This window comes from Anopheles coustani, chromosome X, assembly GCF_943734705.1.
Source record: "Anopheles coustani chromosome X, idAnoCousDA_361_x.2, whole genome shotgun sequence".
Classification (NCBI taxonomy): Eukaryota; Metazoa; Arthropoda; class Insecta; order Diptera; family Culicidae; genus Anopheles; species Anopheles coustani.
This window is the reverse complement of record NC_071290.1, coordinates 4,600,863-4,614,475: the sequence shown is the minus strand read 5'-3', so window position 1 is coordinate 4,614,475 and position 13,613 is coordinate 4,600,863. Positions and strand designations below refer to the sequence as shown.

Sequence of the window (13,613 nt, the reverse complement as noted above, 5' to 3'; positions counted from 1 at the left end):
CAAAATCGAGCGCACCGATACGCACTTGCACTGGCGGTCGTGAGTCGGGTCCTTCTTCTTCGTAGCACCACGGCACATCCGCTCCGAGCGGTGCTCGCAGCATGGATCGTAATCACGGAATATTCGGAATGCTTGGAATTCCTAGCACTCGGGGACACACAAACTACGACACTAAGACGCCCAAGGTCTCGCCCTGCAGGACCAGGTGACCTCTGGGGGGCGAATTCTGGGCACCACCACAACACGACCGTTGCCACCCCACCGCCACAGAACCGTGCTTCCGGTTCCACCTCCGTACCAACGTCTTCCGGCACCTGGCTGTACGCGTGTGTTTGTTGTTTGTTTTATGTTTCGCAAGGATTCCTCCTTCCCGGAGCACGAATCGGATCGCCACGTCTGGCTAACTGGCCGCTCTGGTGTGATGTGACTGGCGCTACTGCCACCAAACGGTGGTTATACAACCAAGTCTAGCCGTCACCAGCCGTGCGCCTGATGTCGTGCTTCTCCCGCGCGTCATCATTGTTGTAACGCCGTGGCTCTCTCTCTCGAGCCAAAGGGGGAATCGGCCGAACTGGAGTCGCTCTCAATCAACACGACGCGTCTTATAGAAACCATCAACTGGCGCCTGCTTTCAGCGCGCACGCCCGAGCATCATCCACACACAATCCAGCCGGAGAAAGTTTTTCCAACCATTTTCACACACACTCTCTCTCTCTCTCTTTCCATTTCTCAGCTTTCTTCGTTCGATTTCCCTATCGTGGACGCGTGTTTCTGTTTTTCCTGCACCCACAAACCTTGTCTGATCGATCGTTTTCGCGTGCTGCACAACAATCCGTGCGACTTGCCGAGCGTCGGAAAACGACTGCCATCAGGATTGCACGCCTTCACGAATCACGTGCCCCACGGAGTAAGGCGAACGACTGCAGACATCTTAAGGAAAATGTCGGGATGCATCTTCGGGAAGCAATTGTTGTATTCTGTTTGTTTTTGATTCGAAGATTGTTCAGTATTAGGAACTGGTATCTATCATAAACTATCCGCACCGTAAAAAAAAGGGAACAAAAACAAATCTTTCATAAACTGTTCCATTAAAGGTCACTCTCTACTGCACTGTTCTGTTAAAGGAAACTGTAGTTCTATTACTTTTTACTATCGCATTCCTGCTTGTTTCGAGACTGTCCCCCTGCACACACAGTTCTTCCTTCTTTTACGCAACACTCACGTAACCCTGTACAGCACTGCGTGGCTTTTCCTTTTTCGATGTGTTTTGACCATTTTTAACTGAGCTACACACAATCTTGGATGGTGGCACATTGGTTGTTTTCTCTTGGCTACCGGCATGTCGGATCTTTTCGGCCTACGATGTTTGACAAAGCGGCACAATGAATCGGGCGAGGCGTACCTTTGGAGTTGTTTTTGCGACACCAGCAACCTTTGTCGAATTCGTCGCTGACGCTGAGGGAACACAAAGGAATTCACCCGGCCGGACACAGCCAGACAGCGTTCGGGGTGGGGTTGGGGTGGACGCGGGGAGCGTGGGTGACGCACGCAATGAAGGACGAACACGGGAAGATAACTCGGTAAAGCACAGGGAAAAATGGGATGCTGTTGGGGAGGGAAAAACCAAAAAGGACACCAGCTCGGGAAGGAACGAGCAAAGGAGTAAGAGAGAGAGAGAGAGAGAAAGAGAGAAAGAAAGGGAGTGAAGGGGGAAAGAGGGAAAGTCCCAACGTGCGTGTCTACAGTGACAGGAGCCGTACACACCGTCCGGTCACGCCGAAAGAGCCGGGAACGAGTTCGCTGTGTGTTCGGTGCCGTCCTCCAATGGATACTGCGCGATTCCGGTAGCGCTTGCAGCCTGTGAGCCTCCGGTGAGATGATGCTGTCGGTTTTCCGGCCTGCGTCTGCGTCCCGTGCCCGGTGTACGGTGAGATGATGAGCAGAGTGAGCCGGTGGTCCCTCCAACACACTCACCATCTAAGTTTTGGGCCCGATGCTGAAACAGTTACAATTGGCATTTGAATTTAACATACCTAAACGTAAAGCTGAGTTGCTTAAAATAAAGAATTCGTGGTTTCGGATGAAACAACCAAATCTGAACATTTAACATTTGTAAACATTTTTAGAAAATTTTGAATAAGTTTCTGAAAATTTCAAGTAAATCAGGTTCAAAGACCAAAGATATGCATACTGAAATAAAGAAAATGTAAACTCCAATCTAAAATGTTAGGACTACACAGGTTTGGGTTATAGATGTGAAGGGTGATATTTTTGGGAACCCCAAATTAATATACCCAATGAATTTTTGAATTTATAAAAGTTATACAATATTTTGGAAAACACCTTCAAATATCTTAACTGAAAATTTCAAATCGATCCGACGTCTAGATAAAATGATATTTGGTCTGAGGTGCAGGAAAACGGAATACGGAAACGGAAAACTCCAATACGCAATGTATGGACTACCCGGGTAGGACGGTTTAACGATGAAATCTGATGAACATACAATACTCCAGGGTTTTCTGGCAACAACAACCAACAATGTCTCACTATTTTGAATTTATTTTATTGTTCGGTGCGCTCAAGATTACTCAACACACGTTGAGAGGGCGCAGCTATCTGAAAGCTTTTGCACACTTGTAGTTTATTGTAGAGTTGTGTAATTCAAAACCAATCGTTTTTGAGATTCAGATTAATTAATGTTGTACGAACAGGAAAGTAAGATCCAAAAAATGAGAAAAAGGAATAGAGGCCCTGCGTTTTTAGTCGCTTGAACGAATCATGAAAGATTTATGACAGGTACATGAAGCACTAACAAAATATTTCTTCGGCCTAGCAAGAGATCACTTACGTGTTGGATTTGGAAGGTAAGCAACTCCCCAATCATTTAACCAGCGAAGTATAGAAGATGGAGAGGAACCGAAAAGAAACAAAAGTGAAACATCATGTAGAGATGAACTTGAATCCACTTGAATCATCGAACCAGGCTGAGTTTGTTTAAACGTTTCGTAGGACAAATATATAAATTCCACTATTTCCCTAGAAAATAACTCACTAAAGGTTTTCCGTAGTTAAACTTGATGCTTGATTGTGTATTCGAAAAGTCATGAGCGCTTCGAGCAATTATTTATCACACGGATTTAGTTCAATGAGGGTATCCTGATCTGATTGGTTTGAGAATCGATACGCTTCAAACTCATTTAACGAAACGAATAAAAATCCGAGTGACAGATGATAACTAATAAGGAGTAATAAAATAAATACTAGAAAAAAAGGTTTAACACCTGCCGCATTACTTTTGGTCGTCCGGTAAGGCGTCGAAGAAGCGCTGCAGTAAGTCATGATCGACGGGAATGATGAGGTTTTCCGCACCGTCCGCTGTTCGCTTTCCACGCAGCATTTTGTGATCAATGAACTCCACCAGTTGGGTACGCAGGGCCTGGTCGCTGCTAACTAAGAACGCCTCCCGGCAGATCCAGTAGAGGTCCTTGAAGAGCATGCCGTTGTAGTTGGGGTTGGTTGGGCCTCCGTTGGCCAGCTGGTGGCGTACGATCGCCAGGTAGACGCCGCGCCCATTCGAGGTGAGCGAGCTGAACACGCTGTGCATGGAGGAGAGGGCGGGAGCGCCCGCGTTGTATACCAAGAGCGACTGCTCGAAGCTAGTTTCGACGTGGTACGGCGCCAGCGTGCTTACATCCTGCCAGTAGAAGTTAAAATTGTTGAGCTGCGTCGTGTCCCACATCATCGGCGCGTTTATGCTGTCGATCGTGGCCAGCAGATGTATGTTGGGGATAGATGCCAAATGACAAAGCACGTTCTGCGTGCGGATGTTCCGCAGTCCAGCGCCGTCCAGATTGTGCACCAGCAGGAAGATGTGCTGCTTCGGTGTGAAGGATAGCTCGCGCTCGATGGCGTCCACTATTTCGTGCGGGTTGCTAGTCGGCAAACGCAAATCGAGCAGGTTGATCGCGATGCTGTCCAGTATTTCTTTCAGCGCGAGACCCGGAAAGAACCCGTTCAACACCAAAACGGGCATCTGCTTGAGCTCTTGCTGCTGGAAGAGTTGCATTACCCTAAGCTTCGAGCCCAACCCGTACAGCAGAATGTTGAATCCGGCGTCCATGATGCCCATCCACTTGCTGAACGAATCCTCGCACGAATCGATCAACTCTTGAAGGGCGGCGGAATGGTTGGTTGCGGGGTTTTCCATAAGCAGCGTATGCACGTCGGCCTCTTGCAATCTGGGAAGCCGGTCGAGCGTCCTGTCCGACGTTGGATTGGCGCGGGAATGTGTAGAAAAGTACAAGTCGCTCTGGACGATGTACTCCGTCACTGGCTTCCGTTTTCCGTCAGCCTTTGGCCGCCGAACCGCTAGTTCCTTCGAACGGTGTGAGCTGTCTCGCGACGTTGGTCCAGGCTGGATGGATTTGCGAGCGCTACCTCGCGCAGGCGTTCGAACGCTAGGACGACGCTCATGCTCCGCCTCGTCATCGTCAGCATCCGATGACGATGATTCGTCTTCCTCGTCACCGGAGGGTTCAAAGTCGCTTTCGCTCATCGAAAAATCCGAGTCCGATTCGCGAATCATTTTTGCAAGCGCTGCAACAAAACAAAACCAAGGACGGTGAAAATCAAATACATCACACACCATGGCTCACACTCATGATGGTTTCACCGATGCAATTACCTTTCTTTTTGAGGCGGCGCGTGTGGGACGGTGTCTTTGGCATAGCACTTTGCTGTGGCGTACGCTGTGCGCTGGCCGATGCGAGCACCGCCATCGAGTCCCGCTTCTTCGGCGTACGAAAGCCAAACACATGCGCCCCGGCCACGTCCTTCTGCTCCTCGAACAGCGTTGTGGCGGAAACCTTCTTTTCGAGTAATTCCAACGATTCGTTTCCGTCGCTCTCAGGCTCACTGTCTTCGGTTGATTCTTCGGCACTGTCGAGACTTATGACTCCGTCGCTTTCCTCCGGTGCAGTGTTAAACGCTTCCGGCATGCGGGAAGTTTCGGCTAGTTCTTTACGAGACATATTTGATGGCTTAACACTTCTACTAGTGAAACGCGTACGATACAATTTTTAACTTTCCATGCACATTCGAACCGTACAGCACAATGTATCAACAATTGTTACAAAACAATAATGTTTTGGCTTCCCGCGTTAAAATTTGACGTTTTCGATTGTTGTCAAGCACACTCAAGATTAATATGGCAAAGATAAGATGTGACATATTTAAAAGCGTGATTTTCAACAGTGTTGATGCTAATATATGTGAATTTCTGAATAAATAGAATCAATTAAAATAAATCTTTGTAAAATACACAAATCACTCCATATAGAAACAAGTATATTTTGCTTTAATTGGTTCGTGAGTTGGGAGATGTGAACAGGTAAGTTGCCATACCAACCACTAGAGGGCGTACATGAAGCAAAAGCTTGAAAAGCTTACAAGGTTTCGAATCATACAACAGAACTTTTGAATCAGTTGCTGGAATGTTTCAAATTAGAAATGGAACAATCAAATAACGGAAAGATAAAAGGATAAAGGATAAATAAAGCCTCGGCCTACACCTTCGTCTTCCTACTGGTTCTCATTTGCACTCGAAGCTATGCAAAGCGCGACATATGCATTCTATTCGAATATTTGAACACTAACGGTTTCAACTAATTATTAACTGCAGGATGAATGCAGGTTAATACACTTTTACGACTTAATTTACTCAGTAAATTATATTCCACAGGATGGACAGCTTAAACCAATGAGTTTAGCCAAAGAAATGAATATGAAACGGCGACGCACTCGCAGCGATCGGACTGTGCAAGGACAACGGTACAAGGCCGGGGCCTCATTTACTCTTTTAGCGATTCCACATATCCTCTTTTAGCGATTCCAGCTGGGATGTACTGTTCCAGTACCGATTTAATTCAACCCACCAACTGATTCACTTATATGATCTGAAACTGGGAAGAGTTGCTTATCTCCAGGAAGTGTATGCAACATTCCGTTAAATGATTCAAAACCCTGCAATAAACTTATGCATTGCTTCTTGTATTTTTAAATTGCATAACTCAGCTAAATACATCCGAATGCATTTTACTCCACATCTGGAGCATCTTGCATCACCTTCCCCCACCAAGTAATGCGCTTGTATTACTGAAGATATTACTGCAAAATTGCTGTTAATTAATGGAAATTAACGAAATCTGCAAGAGCTCTTCGATCAATTCAAGGGTCTTACAAAGATATCAAAAAAATAATACTAACCTGGTGTGACTGCTCATTGAGCGTGAGCTGACCTTTGATTAATTTAACATTTTGCGAGAGAAAAAGGCCGTCTTTGAAAACACAGTGTGCCTCGGAAAGCTGTTACAGTAAACCTATCGGGTGTGGTAGATTGTTGGTGAAAAATGATTCCTGAATCGGTTCAACCCCTTGCTCCAACTCAGGGTGTTCGGGATCGATCGTGCATCGCGAACAAACGAGGCCCGTTTTCTTACGCTTTTTCCCCTTCCCTTAAGCTGTTCGTATCCACATTTTCCAGCAGCAACAGCAGCCCATGGGTGGTCAGCGTCCAGTGGGGAATGATGATCTATCATCTCGAGCTTGGCTGGGAGACGGAGCGAAAGGATAGCTGTCAGAATTCGCGCCTGCTGGCAAGATCAAAGTGTCGACGGGCGGCGGACGAATGCGCGCGCCATCACACACACGCACAAACAGCTCCACAACGCCGTCGGGGGAAGAAAAAAAAATATATCTCCTCCACCAAAACATGAAACAAAGTATGAAACCGAAGCAACTAAACGCCGGGATCCGCTGCGGCGAAATGGGGAAGAAAAATAATCCCGTCGGAGGATCGGTTCGGTCGAACTATGGAAGGAGTGTGGCAGAATAAAATTTTTCACGATCAGTTCTGGTTCGGAATTTATATGTCAGACCCTATATTCCTCCTCCCCCTCCCACCCCTCGACGCATTCGAAACGGACGAAAACTGATCGAAAATTGGGGGGCGAACGCGCGTGCTCGAACGTCGCCACGGGAAAATCAAACGTTCGATTCACCCGGAGGGGGCAGGGTGTAGGGGCACGGGGTAGGAAAAGGGAAACCCATCCCACCGGCGAGCAGCAACAGCGTCCCGGAGTATGATAGATCATCGCTATCGATTTGCTGGGGTTTTGTTGTGTATAATATTTTGGCCTTGCACGGACACTTTTGCCGGTTTGCTTTCAATATTGGGGAAGGCTGCAGAACGGCGGGCTGCACGTGCAAGGAAGCAAACCCCCGAACGGTTCAAATCAATTCGTGCCGAAAACCACTGGCGATGCCTATCAGCGTGGCCGGTTTCGTTTAACGCCGTCTGTGTATCCCCCCCGAGGTTCGGCGTTTTGGACCCCTTTCCGAAGCATAACACCAACAGCTCGAGGAGAGAGAGAGAGAGAGGGAGGGAGAAGGACACAGAGGCTGAAGATGTAACCCTACCATCGATACGGAACAAAGAATTTTTGTGTCCAAAATATCCCAGCTCCCAGCTAATAATTTACATTTATCCATTATTTTGGAGGAACTTTTCCAACTACTCCTTCTGTCGTATGATGAGCGTTCATTTCATCAAGATCGTCGAACTACGTGTGTCCGACAAACCTTCTACGTTCATCCTTTGCGTACTAAGTATTACGTTTCAACTCTTTACTATTTGTAAAAGACACTTTGGTTTTACTATCTCGAACTCAGGTGTACCTTGAGCTTAGCCGTAGTCTAGCAGAATTCGCGATTAACCTGAATATTCAGACCAGATTCGAAAATCGGACTTCTAGAATCAAATCAACTGATTTCTTGACCAGTACATCATACATGTTTGCAGAGGCGGATCTACCTATAATCTATATTAGACATGGAACGCGAGCGAGATCCAATTAGTTCTGAATCTGATGTTAAATTAAAACCTATGATTCACAAATGTGTTCCGACCGCAACTGTCAAATTATGGACTCGAAGCGATACTTTCCGGGTATGATCAGTATGTTTTCCGACCCTTCCATCCCAAATATCGCCTAGGGATCTAGTATGATCACAAGGTAAACTACCCTGGAACATCAATTCTGGCTTCGATATTAGCTGTAAATGTTTCCGCTAAGGCTTTTCGTCGTCATAGTTGGCCCATGTTGCCAGCCGGAAGTGTATGTGACTCGTTTCACGGTACGTTTCCGTCGATGGTCGATAACGCTGATAGCGGCATCTAAAGGGACCTGGCCCGATCGAAGCTGTCATAAAAATTTCTATTCTTCAGAGGTAACGCCACACTGTCTAGCACCCTAGTCTTGGGAGGGGGGAGATATAGAAATGGACGGAGAGAAAGGTCCGACACACCCTGGTAGCCACGGTAGAAAGGTAGGTTGGTGGTCTGCCATGGGGTTTGTTTGTCAGTGTCGCCGTAGGTAAGTAAGGCCAGCAGATACACCATGGCGGTGAAGACCTTTGGGTCGAAGAATGGTCGAGACCCGGGAGGATACGGGGCGGGCGAGAGGTACTCTGATTGGCGGAAACTAATAAAATCATTACAATTATAAGCCGGTAGGGCTCGCATCACCCGCTGAGGCGAAGGTGTGAACTGTACATTTCATTTCCCTCTTCAGACACCACGACCCCGTCGGCCGTTGCCTGCCTCTGCTCTGCCGCTGCCACAGGAGGGTCCTATGGATCTTTCTCTCTCTCTCTTTCTCCTTCTCTCCCTTCTTTCTTGTTGGCGTCTCCTGCTGCATGCGTTATACATCCCTCTGCAACACCGCAACGGACGAGTGTTGATTTCTCGTTTCGGCTAAATCATTCACTTCCACACAAGGGATCTGGCGGGACCCCCCGTCGGGAGCAATCGTCATCGGGAATTGGTCGTTCGCTGCACGACGACGACGACCCCGCCATCCGTGCCCCCTTTGCCTCCTTTTGCGTCCGCAGCGGACAGGGCTATCAGGCCACGGGACATCTCTGGGCGCGTGTGAAGAACGCACGCGGAGGGAACGGCCGGAATAAATGGGATACGGCAATATGGCTGCCGAGAACGAAGAGGAAGCAAACAGAAATGCCCGTGTGTGGTGGTAGGCGAGAATCAAAAATCCCCGCTGACCGCTGCCGACACCCTTCATCCACCACCGGCCGTAGTGACCTCTGCCCGCGACCTCGCGAGGATTCCGACGAATTCCTTCGCATTCTTCTGCGGGGAGGTTGCATAAAGGGCACATAAATTCGGAAACCCACCCCGAAAGGGAACGGTGGCGCGGGAGGGGTGACGGGGTGCTGGACGGCGGATCGGATCGGTTCGATGTGTGTTGCGTTGTGTTTTCCTTCGGAGTAGTTTTTATTCTCCAAGTTTCGCTCGATCGGAATGTGGGGTTAGAATCTGCCGCTGAATATCTGGTTAGGCGGATTCGGAGGTTTCCTTCAGGGTGTGATCCCTTCCTTGCACCGGTTGGAGGGAGGCGGGGGTTGCGGTGCGCTGTTTTTCGTGGAACTACACGCCTTGTCTTTTGCTCTTGATTAAGGTGGCAACATTTTTCTTCATGGTCACTGTGTCATTGAGCGAAACGGGGGACGCCTTGCCGGGAAGCCACCGGCATTCCTTCGCGGGGGTAAGGTGCCGGTCGGTCGGTCGGTCGGTTCTATTCATCACTTGTAGGTGCCGGTTCCCAAACACCCAGAGTGAGGGAGTGAGAAATGTTCTGCTGGAAGGGAAGCCACAGCTCTCAGGTAAATAAAACGAGACACCAAGAAGAATACCTAGCGCCGAGGTGGTACCTCATCTGTCTTTTAAGTCGCGAGATTTTGAGATCGAAAGATATTGAGTGTGACACTATTTTCGGTTCCCAGGGGACTTGAACGACTCTTAGAATCAACCGCCAATCATCTTCCGCCATCGCATTGATCCGCTTCCGGTCAAAGGCTCTCATATTAGTACTTGGCGCGAACTCCAGAGACTCCACTAGTGCTGCAAACCATACGGTGCCTAGTCCTTGCAATGAATCAGGTATTTAAGGCTAAAGTCGTCGTGTGGGCTGCGCTGGATCTCTACCCCTGCATACCGAAATGCCAAAAAGGTCGTCGCACAAACCCCCGGGGCAAAGAATGTGGGCACAAAAAGGGTCAGATCGGACGATTACGGTCGCCATTGCTCGGTTCTCTGTGTGCGCGTGTGAGCTGTTTCATTCCTATGCATGTGCGTTATTTTCACTCGATCAGCTAATCGAGATACGCGGGAGGTTCGCCTGAAGAGTACCAGTGTACCGAGGTAGGCGAAAAGTTGGAAAGGCAATAAAAGTCAGTAATAAGGTACCAAAAGTAACTCCCTCTCCTTGGAGCTGGCAGGGTTACCCACGTTAGCGTTCGGATTGAACGATGCTGGACGGAAAAGGCATCCGTTGCATCCGTTTGATCTGATGAATGGACTCTAGATGGTGATCATCCTACAGCAGAGATTACTTCCAAGGTGCAGAGGAGCGCGAGAGAAAGAGAAGTTCTGGAAGGGGTATTGGCCAGTATTATTCGGCAGAAGTTTTGGGGGATTCGAATTTATTCCAGCTTCTTCGTCATGACGTGCCAGCTTCAGATAGCAGCACAGCGAAGTTATGCCGACAATGCGTGACAAGCGTTCACACGTGTTGCGTACGGAGAGGTTTAGTTCCGATACTCCAACTGATTCCAAAACGCGCTTCTCTCCCAGTGGAACCTTGGAATGTGTGGATACAAACGCTCAATTACTCGAAGGTGTTGTGTCCGATTCCGGGGGGTTTTTTTCTTCTTCCCTTTGTTCCCAGCATGCCTTAACGGTCACTGACAGTCCAGTACGAGGTGAACGATGTTGAAATGCTTATCCTTGGTCTCGGCGATGTTGCTCAAGGAAAAGGCAATGTTGGTAGAATCGTTGAGATTGAATTATCTTGTCGCTTAGTCGCTAGGAATTAAATGCGTCATGGTGGATTTAACATCCATGCAGTATTTTTAACCATTGCAGATGTCAGCATTTATAGCCACTGTGGCGTTATGTATTTCCAAACTCATTGAAGGCAGCGACGTGCCGTCGTATTCGTTGCTACCCGACGGCTTTTCGCACCTTCGAGCGCAAAGAGCATGCCCGCCCATTTACGAACGATGTAATTTTTGTCTTGCCTTTGCAAATGTTTGTTTGCTTCACCCCGCGGCCTTTGCCCGCCTCGGAAGTACGGCTGAGGATGCGCAGGATAGGTGCATCAGCATTCGGGATGTCAGTGCAGCAGTGCCATTAGCGGGCTGGCGCTAAAGTTGGGGCCCGGCATGCCGACTTTTCTCACTTCCGCTGTTACAGCGGCTCGGGGACTGAGTGCGCCTCTACCGTATGTGTGTGTGTGTGTGTGTATTCTGTGCAATGGCCCCAAACCTTCCCGTCCGTGTTTTATGCTTAGCTTCTTATTCCGTCTTGTTCGTGGTGTGGCGTTTTCTCCGTGGTGTCGCTCCGGTGCCGTTCCGCGTGCAGTTTTTGGAAGAAGTCTTTCGAATTAGCAAATATGTGCCAACATATTTATGGCAGGCCTGGCTGACGCAAATGCCCCCGCGCGCTACCCGCAATCGCACCCGCACATTCGAGCGAAGGAAGCGCATGAGCTAAAGACCGACCGGCTGGAGGGGGGGGGGGGGGGGGGGGAGGGGGATGGTAGTGGGAAATAGAACAAATAATGCATAATAAGTATGTTGTTACGCCTACGCGGTAATGGACTGGAGCACTTTAAAAACGAGCCTGAACCCTCCCCACCATTCCGCCATTGTTGAAAAAGTCAACCACTCCCACCAGCCGGCCCGGTACGCCACCGTGCGGGGCTATACCGCTAGTGTAGGGAACAGTGGAGCAAGATGCACCGTGTGCGGTGGGCATGTTTTAAACTGAATTATGCAATTTAAAGGAAAACGAAGTAATGGAATATTTTCGTAAACGTTTTATAGATCTTGTTTGAATGTCACAGTTCTACGTCAAAGTTTAATAGAGAAAATGAGATAAACAAATCAAGTAACAAGCTTCAAAAGTTTTTTTTTTTTGACAAATCGACATTTTTAAAGAGCGTTTGAACATTTTCCGTTTATTTAACGAATACGTGATAGAACTGGCATCTTAACCCTTGCTTTATTGCTGTGGAGACGAACACTAAAACATCCTCATCATCGGGGGTAAAATGTACCGTAGGATAAAACACTTAGACTGTTTGTACAACTAAAATTTGACTTGTTGTACAACAAAAATTTTATTAGTTGTATTAGATTCGTAAACACGATGATAAATTTATTGTAATGTTTTTTTTTTATGAGAAACGAATTTCATTTCATTTCTTTGCAGGGTTGACTCAGTTTAATGTTGAGGAAACTTTAAAAAAAATCTTAAACGGTAAACGGTAGCAGTAAAGTTGTCAAATTCATCGCTTCGAAAGCAAAACCGATCCAAACACCGAACGTTTAGCAATTTTAGCTTCGGCTAGAGTTTGATAGTATATTTTATAACAACCAATTCACAAATGTTATCTTATTTGTGTTGGGTCATTTTTGCAAATAAACAAAAAACAAAAATTCTTGAGTTATGTTAAAGTTAACGAATTTTAATGTTGATTTTATATTTTTGTTAATAGAAAAGAGGATCGAACAGGTAAACATTTCGGGTATAATTTCATGACCGAATGACGAGAAATGGACCGGGTGCATAATGCCCCGCCTAACCGTATGCGGGCCGGTCTTACATTTGCTTGCACAAAACTCGCGCAACCGAACTAGGTGCTGCAAATACTTCGCACCTTCCGGAGACGGTTGGAGATCCTAAAATTGGATCCGAGGTCGCTCGCTGTTGGTGTCAGCGGCACTTAAAATATCATCAATCACCATCCGCGTATGCGTCGCCCTTTTTGTTGTTGTTGTTGTTGTTGTTGTGCCTCTCCCACCACCGATGAGAATACTCTAATCATGCGTGAGGAAACCGAAATGGACCTATTGATCGATTATGCAGATAACAATCACTAGAAGCTGGGTGAAGGTGTGAGAGATAAAAGCAAAGGTGCTGGAAGGCTGGGAAGGAGCAGCCGACGCCGGAAACGGCCACGACTGTAACAGCGGTTGTGGAGAGCTCACTTATTCAGGTGCGGAGGTTGGAGGCTGGAAGGTTCCCAGTTTCTTACCGAAGCGGTTAGGTTAGAATCTATTCGTTCTTGAAAGACTTCATCTGTGGCATCCACGTTTGGGAGTTCGGTTGATCGTTACCATGCCAGGTCTCTGGTGGACTGGCTATTGGGCCGCGACCACCCCTGACGAACGTCGATGCCACACTCGGAACAAAGGGTAACGAACACGCAAAAGCCACCGGAGACTAAGGCAGGGCAAGGAAAGGGACGATTAGAGCTCCGGAGCCTTCCTCCAGCACAGAGACACCGACGAACGGCGGGAAGAATGGGGTGTTTGAGACCCTGACGTGGCTGAAATACGACGCACCAAGCAACGCCGGGCGCCAGCCGAGAGGTAAATTTTATCGTCCTAACCTGATCGTTATCAGTGGCGGGAAGGCGTCGGAAATTTATTACCGCACAAGCCAGGGAGCTCACGTCGTTCGCCTCAGA

At 47.9% G+C, this 13,613-nt stretch overlaps 1 protein-coding gene across 1 annotated transcript; it reads right to left on the bottom strand.

Annotated features, from left to right (window-relative positions):
- Positions 1–1,950: 1,950 nt before the first annotated feature.
- On the bottom strand, positions 1,951–5,100 carry LOC131269222 (origin recognition complex subunit 2). The gene is made up of 3 exons (XM_058271563.1): positions 4,688–5,100; positions 3,297–4,599; positions 1,951–1,996 (listed from the first exon to the last, which is right to left on the bottom strand). The coding sequence occupies exons 1-3, from the start codon at positions 5,031–5,033 to the stop codon at positions 1,978–1,980; spliced, it is 1,668 nt and encodes a 555-aa protein (XP_058127546.1). The 5' UTR covers positions 5,034–5,100; the 3' UTR covers positions 1,951–1,977.
- Positions 5,101–13,613: the final 8,513 nt, after the last annotated feature.